Here is a 12,388-nt window from a genome sequence, read left to right on the forward strand (position 1 = left end):
TGCTCCTCTGGTTTTTATTTTGTAGTTCAGAGCTATTATATTAACATTTTTCGCCCACATTTAGTAAAAATTCATAAACACCTTAACAGCTCATGTGCATGACACTTGATTGCAGGCTGCAAGCCCTTGTCATAGTGAAAACATTGCAGGCATAGTATAGATGCAGGGTTTGCAGTGAAACATGTAGCTCACAGTTCTGTTCAGAGCTTGAATCAAACAAGTACCTATGCATTTACTTACCACTTTCAGCCTTTTTTCTGAGTCCTTCTGGAGCCACTGAGTTAAGCACCTGCCATAGTTGAGCATGCAGTCTTCCATGCCATAAATCCCATGCAGGGCTCTGCTGGTGTCAACAGGGTTTTTTTCCAGGTAATGACAGCAGAGTTTTCTCCTTTATCTCTCATTATATATCTTCCTTTCAGGTACCAAGACTGTTTTAAACTTCTTTGAATAATACTTATTTTTAACCTTTCTTCACAGGAGTGTTTGCGTTTGGACTTTTTGCTACTGATATATTTGTAAATGCTGGCCAGGTTGTGACTGGGAATTTGGCTCCATACTTCCTGACTGTGTGTAAACCCAACTACACTGGAAACGACTGCCGGACCCACCACCAGTTCATAAACAATGGCAACATCTGCACCGGGGATGTGGAGGTGATTGAAAAGGCAAGGAGATCCTTTCCATCCAAACATGCTGCTTTGAGCATCTACTCAGCTTTATATGCCACGGTGAGCACCACTGATGATTGTTGATATGTATGACTGGTTTCTGCCTGTACATCTAGATGAGGTTATTTGTCTTACAGTGTCTTTTTTTTTTTTAAGAAAAAGAGGGTTGTTTCAGGAACGGCTTTCTTTCTTTCCCGTGATGGAAAATCCCCTTTGCTCTGTCTCTGTTTTAGCACTGCTAGTTGTGGTGGTTTTACTCAGCTGGGCAGCTGAGCTCCACCACAAACACTCTCTCACTCCCCTTCCTCAAAGGGAAACGGAGAGAAATTACGATGCAAGGGGCTCAAGGGTTGGGATAAGGACAGGGAGATCACTCAACAATTATTGTCACGGGCAAAACAGACTTAGCATAGGGAGATTAGAGAGACATATTACCTATTTCTAACAAGCTACAGAAGTGGAAAACAAAGAAAACGAATTAAAACCAGCTTCCCCCCATTCACACTTTTCTACCTCCCCCTGAGCAGCACAGGGGAATGGGGGCTGCGGTCAGTCCCTGGCACTTTGTCTCCACAGCTCCTTCATGGTCCCTCTCTGCGCCTGATCCCCATGGGGTCCCTCCCACAGGATGCCGTCCTTCCCAAACTGAGGCCACGGGGGCTGCCCACAGGCAGCAGCTCTTCAGGACCTGTTCCCACACGGCTCTGTACCACAGGGTCCATCCATGCCTCAGGAGCAAACTCCTCCAGCACGGGTCCCCCACGGGTGGGCGGCAGCTCCTCCAGACCCCCTGCTCCTGCGTGGGCTCCTCTCCACAGGCTGCAGCTCCGGCCCTGGGCCTGCTCCTGCAGGGGCTCTCCATGGGCTGCAGCCTCCTCCAGGCCACATCCACCTGCAGCAGTTCTTCTCTCCCATCCTTAAATCTGCTCTCCTGGAGGCACAAACAATATCACTTATTGGCCCAGCTCTGGCCAACAGCAGGTTGTTTTTTTTTTGGAGCTGGCTAAAACTGTCCCTTATCTAACATGGGGCAGCTGCTTGATTCTTCCCACAGAGACTACCCCTACAGCCCCCTGTTACCAAAACCTTGCCACACAAACCCAACATAAGGAAATCAAATTCTTGTTGCTTTTGCAGCACTGTGTAATGTAGAAGAATGAGGTCCTAATCTTGTCTTTGCTGCTGATTTTCCCAGAGGCCATGGAGTAAGCATTTAACCACCTCTTCTCCCTTCCCCTGTCTCATCAACATTAAAATGGCTTAACTAGGAATATTTTCCCTCAGTAGCCTGACTCAAATGAGTGGCAGATTCTCTCTGTAGGTCATCAGAATTGGAGAAAAACCTCAAACTTATTAATGACAGGGTATTTACCCTGATTTTGGTACCAGATGATAAAACACCATATTATTGCTATGAAAAGAAGAGGCCACCCACTGCTGTTTCTTTTACCATCTGTTTGCATTGAAATTTGTGTGAATAATGATAGAGATATAAACCGTTAACTCCTTTGATCAGGAATTGTTCAGAAGTGCTTGGAAAGCCCATTATGTTTTGCATGCATTACTTCTGAACAATAAGCAACCATATGTGAAATAACGTTTCTAATAAAGTCAGCATTGTTGTAGAAGCTGTTTCCATCATGATGTACTCTAAGATAACTGCTCTGAGACCAGGCTTGGTAAGCTTTTCAGGGAATTCCCCTGCCCAACCTCCTTTGGTTCCTAGACAGCCACGTCTTCTACAAACAGCTGATTCCTACAGAAGGGGAATAGCACTTTTACTTCTTGGGTTTAAGGTCCTAGTAGTTCGATGTTTCTCAGCCCTAAGCTTTCAAGAGTACTTCTGCTGCTTTCTCCATGGCTCTGGTGGAGAGCGAATGGCACACAAAGAGATGAGACCCCTGAGCCACAGTGGGACAGATGTTTAAAGTAACAGAGGACTGCATCAAATGTTTAAGGCACAGCTCTTACACCCACTTCATCTCCACTCTCTGCTACAGAAGCCCCTGCAACTCACCCAATGCAGGAGATTGTAAAGGGCCACAGAGGAAAATAACAGGTGGAGCCAGGATATGGAGTTCTTTTTGAGCCACAAGTTTTCAGTCTGCAGTACAATTTTAGCCCAGGTCTCTGCCTGAAAACACCCTCTGGCACTAAATATGTTGTCAAATCACTGATCCTTAAGTATCTTGTAGAGATGTCTCTGTACGTTGTTCATTATTCTGCTAGTGACAGTGCTCCCACAGTGGTTGGCTTGGCCGCTTTTTGTTTTGTTTTGTTTTGTTTGTTTGATTGTTTCTATTTGTTTGTTCATTTGATTTGTTGTTTTTTTTTTTTTTTTTTTTTCCCTATAATCTGGGTGTTATATTTAGTCAGTTAGTCTTTTTCTTGTCACCTGCCAAATACGCTGGAAACCCAAAGCAAGACTTTTGTGATCTCTTCAGGCAGTGATGAAACTTATATGCCTAAAACAGGGGAGGGAGAAAAAAAAAAAGAAGAAGAAAAAGAAATAAAAAAGGTCAGCAACCCTGGTTCCATGCTTATATCAAAATTAGAATGATATCTAATGCAGTTTTATTACTCTTCCTGAAGTAGTACAGTCTCTGGACAGAGTACAAGCTGCTGTACAGTTAGAAAACGTGCTAAGACATTGACCAAGGGAGATGATGATGATAGGCTGGAAATATTCCTTAGTTTATTAACGTTTCAGTCAAAAACAGAAAAGATAAAGTCCTACGTTACATGTGGGTATCCTAGTTACATGTCTTCAAACAATTTTTACATCGTGCACTTGTGAGAAAGGTCATAGAAAAGCCGATGACAAGGGCATCTAAGAGGTGGTGATATTCAACTTGAACATACCAAATTGAAGTATTTCTTAAGTAAAACTAAATGACCTCTTATTGTAGAGTGAAGGGAGACACCCTTGCTGATCCTCCTGCTTGTCTCTGGGCTGAAAGCAAGGAGAACTCTTGTACAGTCAAAATAGGGTCTCTATGGCTAAAAGCTATGATTAGGCACTCTCATTGACATTTTAGTAATGTTTTTAGGATTGTTAAGCTGAACACTAGCCTAGCAGTATCCACGAGTAATGCTTTCTGTCACCTCCATCTGGCTAGAAGCCTCTGCCTCATGACAGTTGATCACGACCTGGCATCTGTTGTTTACACCTGGGTTGCTTCTTGGCTAGATTACAGCATTACAATATATCTAGACATGAAACTTTCAACATATGGGAAATTCTGAATAGTACAGAACACTACAGCAAGGCCCTTCTGCAACCCAGGTCACTGTGACCCCACTGTCAATTTCCTCCATTTCAGCGTTAACACCTGCCAGACTAATTGACAAAATTCAAGGCTTTGGCACCTCAGGCAGGTTCACTGAGCATCTAGGAGGCTGCATCATGTTCTGCAACACAGATTGTTGTCAGTGGCTCTTACTGTAGAAATCTCTGTGGAAAAGGAAAAGATCTATAAAAATTGTAGGACACTGAATTTTCCAGTACTGGGCTGAAATTGTGATCTTTCTGGTGAAAATAAATCTTCCCCTCCTACTGAAAGGACTGAACAGACTTCTTTTGCTCTGCCTTCCTCAACATAGATATAGTATACATTATAAATACATGTAAGCGTATGTTTGCACACATATATAAATGTAGGAGATATATATATATATATATGTGTGTGTGTGTGTCTATTTTAAACTTGTGAACAAAAAAGCTTCCTTGACTCCTTGCTTGTCTGGAATAGATGGAAGAGGAGTTACACAGAGAATGTTTGCTACTATCACACATTGCACATTGCTAAACACACTGCTTGAGTGTACTGATAAGAGAAACTTTACTGCAGTAAAGAATCCAAATAGATTTTTTATATAGATAAATCTTGTGTAGTTTATTTTTGTAATGACTTATTCTCTGTTTCTCACATCTTTTTATATTCATTTCCTCCCTCCTTCTCCCAGCCATCAAACAACTGGTTTTAACACTTAAAATTCTGTAAATAAATTTACCCCATGAATAGCAGCATAGGAAATTTCCAAAAACATCTGCAGAGGATAGGAAGTCAAATATAAGTGACTTCCACTGAGATTTTGGGCTCTTACACAAGGCTTTGAAAATGTTCTCTAAGTGCAGGGGCAAACATATTGTGAGAATCTTCAAAAATGTCTTTGCTTTAAGGGCTATGGCAATGAAGATCAAAAACTGCAGTGACCAGGAAGAAGAAACTCACCCAGTTATTTCTGAGCTCAGTTTGTAATTTATGGATGAACTGGAGCATACATTCTGGAAAAACAGCCTGTCTTGTTTTAAACTCTCCTCATGCTAGAGAATGTATCACTTCCCTTGGCAATCTGTTTTCATGGTTAATTACCCTCATTGCTAAAAATGTTCTCTTTACTACAAGTTTACATTTGCCTGCCGAGATGTGTGAAACTTCAAATGCATTAGGTAACATCCCATCTGTAATAAAGAAAGCTCTCCCACATGAGAAACGCAAATATCCAGTTCCATCTTATACCTTTAAGAAAACAAGCATGACTGGATGCCACCCTCTGTAGCTCAGGTTTGCAGCTGTCACAGCATGGATGCACTGTTACTTTAAGGACATTTTGATTTTCCTTTGGGTGTTGTAAATTACAGCAGTGCTGTTGTGGAGAATGGGACTGCAATCCTTCTCTGTATTGCTCGGCTCCATAGGCCTCTGTGAGAATAAATGTATAGGGTGAAAGGATGGGCAGTAGTTATTCACATAGTGGCATCCCACTTCGGTAATATTTTTTCCTATTGTTTGCGAAGAAAAAACCTTGCCGAGTTTTTGTGGTAGGCGCAGCCCACGCTAGCAGCAATGACTGGGGCAACATTGCCGCCTAGTGCTCAGTTGCTAGGTGTCTTTTCAAGGCCTGTGCTGTGTTCACATATTGGGGAAAAAAAGAAAAAGGAAGAAAAAGAAAAAAAAAAGGGAAAGGGAAAGGGAGCACGCAGGAACTTCTGGAGTATCTGAGTCCCATTCCCAGTGCTATGACACACCATAATATTCCAATTCATGCATTGAATTCACCTTTAATTCATGTGCTCTACAGCACATTTAGGGATGAAGACTTCACTTGCCCAGGCAGAGACCTAGCAAATTTAGCTGCTAAGAGTAGTGCTGCAGTGGTGTGGTAGGTGAATTTACAATTTTGCCTTGATACAGGCCATGAGGCAAGCTTACCTGCTGACCCCTGGTCAGTTGCTCTGGCCTGCCACTTCACCTACCGGGAGGTTATTGCTGCATCCCATCCCTTTCTCCAGAGCTAATGTACTGCAATGATTTTGGGACTGACATTACTAACTTGAGCCAGAGAGAGGAGGCCAGCAATAGGGTAATTGGATGGCCCAGTCAGTGAGAAGGGAAAATAAATATGGACAAGAAAAAAACGAAAATTGATATATGGGAGGCGATGTGTCATCTTTGTGCATGATGAAGACAATATTGGGAAAAAAAGGAAAAAGAAAAAAAAAAAGACTGTGTTTTGATGTATTTGCTTTGCTTATCAAACCTTGGGAATACTTACAGGCATCTATACTTGATGAAAAGTATTTTATTGTATTGTTTTGTCATCAGACTTGGTTTGCTTGCTCTTCAGTATTTTTGGCTCTGGAATTAAAAACTAATAGCTGTTAATTGTGACCCACATGGTTTTACTCTTTTTGTCAAAATGCATTTAAAATAAAATATGAACTGCCAAAAACATGTAAAGTTCATTAAACAGTATTATAAGCACCATGAAAATTCATGATTTAGAGTGACAATTTCATAATCAACTTTGTTTTGAAAGAAATATTCCTAGTGTTCTGTATTTCATTTTACCTTGAAGAGAAGACATCTGAAGTGGTTTCTCTTAATGCCAACAATCTGTTTCTTAATCTGAACACTGCTTAGGAGGCTGGAGCAGCTGTAGTTCATATGGACGCTAGGTCCATATATATACATCATATGTATATTAGTTTCTGCAGGAGTAAAACACGACTCCCTTTTGCAAATATTTAGTCATTTACACTCGGTGTGTTTACTGGCATAAGAGCAAGCACTTGCACAAGTTAGGACATCAGTAAAACTGAGCCTGCGTATAGCAGCTCAGAAAGTACAGTGTAAGTGCAATTGATTGGATATTTGGTACCCTGAAATGTCGCTTTCCAGTACCTGTTTTATTCACCTAAAAATGTTTTCTGAGTTACCTTAAACCTCTTCCTCCATTTCTCAATTTCTTTTTTTCATGAGCCGTGAATCACATCCTCGTTGACTTATGATATGTCTGGATAGCAAAAGATTAATTTCTGGCAGATCTCTTCATTTTTGGTTTGCCTTTTTTTTTTTTTTTTTTTTTTCAGATGTACATCACAAGCACAATTAAAACAAAGAGTAGCAGGCTAGCCAAACCTGTGCTGTGTCTGGGTACCCTGTGTGCTGCCTTCCTCACTGGGCTAAACCGAGTTTCTGAGTATCGGAACCACTGTTCGGACGTGATTGCAGGCTTCATCTTGGGAAGTGCAGTAGCTTTGTTTCTGGTAAGCCTATCAGTCCTTCCCCATTCCTTTTAATAGCAGATGTTAATAATAAATAAATAAATAAATAAATAAATAATAAAAATTACTCCTCCCTTGTGTCCAGCTGCAGCTAATTAACCCAGTTGCTAAGAACTAATTCTAGCCCCATCTAATCAATGTACCATCAGAGAAAATCCTAACATGAAATCAGGTTGATATTAATTAATAAGACTAGTATGATGACATTTTTGCTACCATTAGTGTTTCAAGATTATTTTATTTTAATTACTGTACATACTCTTACTTGACCGGTCCTGGAAAAATGCTTTGAAGATGGTGCAGATTTTAATTAATGTCAAAACAAGGGAATGCTTGAGACGTGTTCTCTGACATCACTGTATTGCAAAGCCCCACTGGCTGCCTGTGGGACAAAAATGTAGGATACAGGGTGTTGCATGGAGCTCTAAGCAATGGTCCTCATTCTCCATTTTGTTTCAAGCCATAAAAGATGAGCAGGAAAAAGGAAGATCAAGATAAAATCTCTCTGATTTTGCCCAAACAAAAAACCTTCACAAATCATTTATCCCCATGTTCCCTTTAAATAAAAATTTGTCTCCAACCTGTAATATGAATCTCTATGGCTTTAATATGAGCAGTTTTTTCTGATTCCCACTGGGAAAGTCAGTTTAAGAGTAGCCCACGTAATATGATAGACAGTCACCGCATACATCTGGTCAGGACAGTCCACGTGCTTCCAGTACCTCTTTCTAGCAGCCTGCTCCCAACCACAACTTGGCCCTGCAACCCTTCTGCCACCAGCAAGTGGCAAAGGCTCCACGGCCAAGCAGAGGAAGGGGTCTCCCCAGAGCACGGAGGAGAGGACTGCTGTGAGATGCCTGCTCTCAGCACAAAACTCACCCAGGCTGCAGCCTGCTCCTTGCTCAGGTGTGAAGAGCAACAAAGAGGAAGAGCCAGTGAGGAACTGGCTGCAGGAATTGCTCTAACAGCTGATGTGTGAGCTCCTGCATGCCTTGTTTTCGCTTTGTACCCTGCCTCCAAGAAGGTATGTGCAGCATATGGTCATGCCAGCATCACCAGGTGGGTGCAGTGAGTCTGGTCATGAACGAGGGAAGGCCTTGTTGGATAAACTCTGCAGGAGTTGTGCTGCTAACATGAAGTAATGATGCTGAAGGATCTTGGTGGCATCCAGATATGAGGTAGATTAAGCCATCAAATGAGCTCTTTTCATTGTTTGGAAATGTTAGTCAGAGTCTCAAGGGGATATTTGGCTGAGAACATGTGCAAAAGGATGGTCCATGTTTCTGGCATGCAAAAGCAAGCAGCGTAGGATGCTGCGCTGTATAAAACATAAGAAGGCTGGGGATGGTTCAGCCAGGAAAGATGAGCTGTTTTACTGAGATGGTCTGGCATACCCAGCTGTATCATTAAATGCCCTGTTGCCCAAGGCTGAGACAGGTGATGCCTTTAACCAAAACCCCAGCTGAAGTTCTTTGCAAAAATTGGCAGCTGAGAGACCCTGGTGGGAATTCCTTTGAGTTACTCCTGTGGACAGAACATGCTAACCTCATTTTGTTTTTTTCTTCTGCATTACACAGGGGATATGTGTTGTCCATAACTTTAAAGGCACTCATGGAGCTCCTTCTAAACCGAAGCCTGAAGACCCACGCGGAATGCCACTCATGGCTTTTCCAAGGGTGGAAAGTCCGCTGGAGACATTGAGTGCACAGGTGCTGTAAATTCACTCACTCATGCCATCACCAAAACACATTTTCTGTTATGACAGGCTAAAAACTAAAAACTAGTTGTATACATAACTACACGGAGAGCTTGTTTCATTCCCAACATTAAACCCATTGAACAGAAGTGATACAAAGGGGAGATTTTTTTTTTTTTTTTTTAATTTATCTTTTTAAACCAACAAATTCTGTAGATCTCATGCCCCTCTGCACTTCCAAAGCTAAGGAATTTCAGGTGTCCTGTGCAATAACAAATTTTTGCTTAGGAGAATAGATAATTGAGAAAAAAAGTGAAGATAATTCTTTGTAATTACACTTAAGAATGCTTTGAGGAGGTCTGGAACATTTAAGATTTGTTACCCTGAGGATAAACAAATAATAGTAATTAGTTTTTTATTCTTATTACTGTTCAGTAATTGTTCTATAAGAAGAAATCGTATAACTAACTACTCTCTAAGCCATCAGAGAAGATGCTAATAACATTCTCTGAAGTCTGCAAAAAAGTAAGCTACCATGGGCATCATTGTTGATCATGTTTCTGTTAAACTACTAATTTTGAATGATTTGTGTTGGCACAACTGAACTGTACCCTAAGCAAACTAAGAAAATGCCACCTGCCAAGAATTTCTGGAAACCAGGAGGAATTGTCGGAAATGCCTTGGTGTAATTTGTTTTTCCTTTAAGGTATACTTCCTGTGTTGGGTGGCATGTCATTGCAATGTACTGGATGTGTGGCAGGGTTAATACTAAAACTTTTGTCACACCCTTTGACAAGTTAACTGAAAATAGGCATTTAAAAAAAAATGGAGAAGATGCTGTTTCTAACACCTGGAAATACCATGCTTAATTGAAGAGTCAGTTTTGATAGACTTTCAGCAAAGATTTACTGGAAGATTTTTAAATGATCCTGCTTAACTGTGCACACTAACAGTTCTTAACATAACATTAACATCACAGGTGGACTTACAGTCCAGAAACTAAGTCCTACTTATGCATTCACATTGCACTGCGTATGACAACAGAGCTGAAGAGATACAAATATTCACACCCTGAGAAATTTTTGTCTCATCAGCTATTTATAGCTTCTGGACTGTGAGGTACAGGTGGGGACTAGGCCTTAACTGTTGATGTCCTCTATAATCAAGAAGATGATTTTGTCTGATTCAGGGTATCAGTTTCTAAATGGCCATACATGCAGGAGTAGATCAGGAAAAGAGTCATCCTACTGTTATAAATAAGTTATTATAAATAAGTCCTTCAGAGTGGCTGCTAATTAGTGTTTCTTCAGATATAGGGGATGCACTGTCCTTCTTGTGCAGATTTATCCATCTGTTCCCACTCTTGTTTTACCTTGTACACACACACACTGCAGGTGCAGCATGATCCGGGGATGACCCTGAGCTGCCAATGAAGTCCTCGACTTTGGCTTCCAAGAATCAACACAGTTTCCATCCAAAGAGGACTTCTGTGTTACAATATATCTGTGTCTGCCTGTGTTTTGGCATACTTCCCCACCCCACCCATGTATGATTTTAAGCTCTGTATGTTGCCTAGTAGGCATGGAACATAGGAACTACAAACTACATGGACGCATCACATGAAGCTGAACTATGTGAAACTACATCGTGGTATTTTTAGACTCTTGGTGACTGAGGACACACACTAGATGGCATCAGTTGTGTGACTATGTAGTATTTTGAACCTATAGTGGCACATTTCTCTGGACAGAATCCAGTCCGGTGTGAAAATCCTTAGTGAAAAAGTGGCGCCTTCTTTTTCAAGCCTGGTAGTGAGGGTTCATAGCCCAGAAGCAGGGCTCAACTTCAGCCTTTCCTACCATGAGCTCAGAATAGACATCATATTTGCAGTCATTTCTTGCTTTTAAGGTGCTTTGTTAGTTGGGCAGCAGATTTTACACCTTTGCATTTAGCAAAGGGTTTTTGCATCCATTTCACACACTAGTATATGTAAGTGACAAAATGTTTACAAATGTTCATGTGTTCACATTTTCCTCTTTGCAGAACCACTCTGCCTCTATGACTGAAGTAACCTGAGATGGACAACTGGCAACAGAAGCTATTTTTTATTACCCTCCAGTACAATACTTCAAGACACACAGTTACTAAATGTCAAACTGTGATGACCAGTATTATGTTATGTCTAGTTAGAGGCTAATGTTTTGTACATTTTTTGTATGAGGAAGTGATGTAGCTTGCCCTGATTTTTTGTCAGCTTTAATATTATTATGCCAGAATTTAAAAGCAAAATAGAAAAAGAAAAAAAAAAAAAAAAACTTTTCTTGTTTCAAGTGTGCACTGAGGAACTACATCTATGGAATTGTTGGTGTTGTTATGTGATATTTGTACACAGATTTTTTTCATTTTTGAATTTATATATCTTGAGGAAAAAAAAAATCACTTTTACCTTTTCTTACCATAAAAAGTGCTTCTACAAGTGGGTCAGATTCTGATCTTAGTAAGCTCAGCATAGATCTGAAGTAATTGCGTATATTTAATTCAGATGAAAATAATGGTGATCAGGAATCTAACCCAAATGAAAATGATACTATCAACAAGTAATAAGCATCCAGCCTTGATTCAGTGAGCTGCTTAAGCATCCCTTAGCATTATGAACTTCTGTTAGCCGTGCAGTTTCCAGAATTGGAAGTGTATCCTTAAGCATCTTACTGAATCAGAGCCTGATTGTTCTGGTGTGGGTGATTGTGCTAGTTATTGAAGAATAACTAAAATGACGTACTCAGTCTGCAATATAGACAGACTGGACGTGAAAATTTATAGTAGTAGCTGATAGCATGTGAGCTGACTATATCATGTCACTAGATCTCTGTTCCTCCCTGAGGCCCAGCTAAAGCTCCCAGTGAAACCTGGCTTCAGGAATTGACTATGGGGATATACAGCCATCACTGTGGAGCAGAGGCTGCGCTTTAAGTGTTTCATAACTTCATCATAGATTTGTGGGGTAACTGGTAACACTGGTGCAAAGGAAAAGTGACACCACTTCTTCGCCGAAGTGGCATAACCGGGCAGTCAGATTGGCATAACCAAGAAGCCAATTTTGCCCCAACATTGCAGTTTTCACCGAGGGGCTTTGGCAAATCAAAAACAAAAACAAACAAACAAAAAATACTAAAACTGACACAGTCTGTAATAGCAGTCTGCATATTTTGTAAATCCTGCCATACAGAATTTATATCAATACTGCTATTTTAAAATTCAGAAGTGTTGTTCAAAGAATAAAAAGATAATGGGGGGTGGGAGGGCACATGCAGAGGAAAACACACAAAAAAAAAAAAAGAGCCCATATGCCATGGCTTGTACTGGGGCAAAGGCTTCATTACATGACTTTTCACTGTTTCTAGGCTTTTCCTGCATCTCATTCTTCTAGCATGGTGATAACTGCTGTGTGTC

At 40.8% G+C, this 12,388-nt stretch overlaps 1 protein-coding gene across 1 annotated transcript in view; it reads left to right on the forward strand.

Moving 5' to 3' along the window:
• Window positions 1–11,131, forward strand: part of PLPPR1 (phospholipid phosphatase related 1) — a gene marked incomplete at its 5' end in the record, with an annotated part of 69,550 nt that extends 58,419 nt beyond the window's left edge. Inside the window, 4 exons of the mRNA XM_082782635.1 lie at window positions 481–731; window positions 7,048–7,224; window positions 8,820–8,951; window positions 10,982–11,131. Of these exons, the coding sequence (XP_082638761.1) occupies window positions 481–731; window positions 7,048–7,224; window positions 8,820–8,951; window positions 10,982–11,014 (593 nt within the window). The 3' untranslated portion in view covers window positions 11,015–11,131. The remainder of the gene's footprint in view (window positions 1–480; window positions 732–7,047; window positions 7,225–8,819; window positions 8,952–10,981) is intronic.
• Window positions 11,132–12,388: the final 1,257 nt, after the last annotated feature.

The sequence above is a fragment of the Aythya marila genome, assembly GCF_965140915.1.
Source record: "Aythya marila genome assembly, chromosome: Z".
NCBI lineage: Eukaryota > Metazoa > Chordata > Aves > Anseriformes > Anatidae > Aythya > Aythya marila.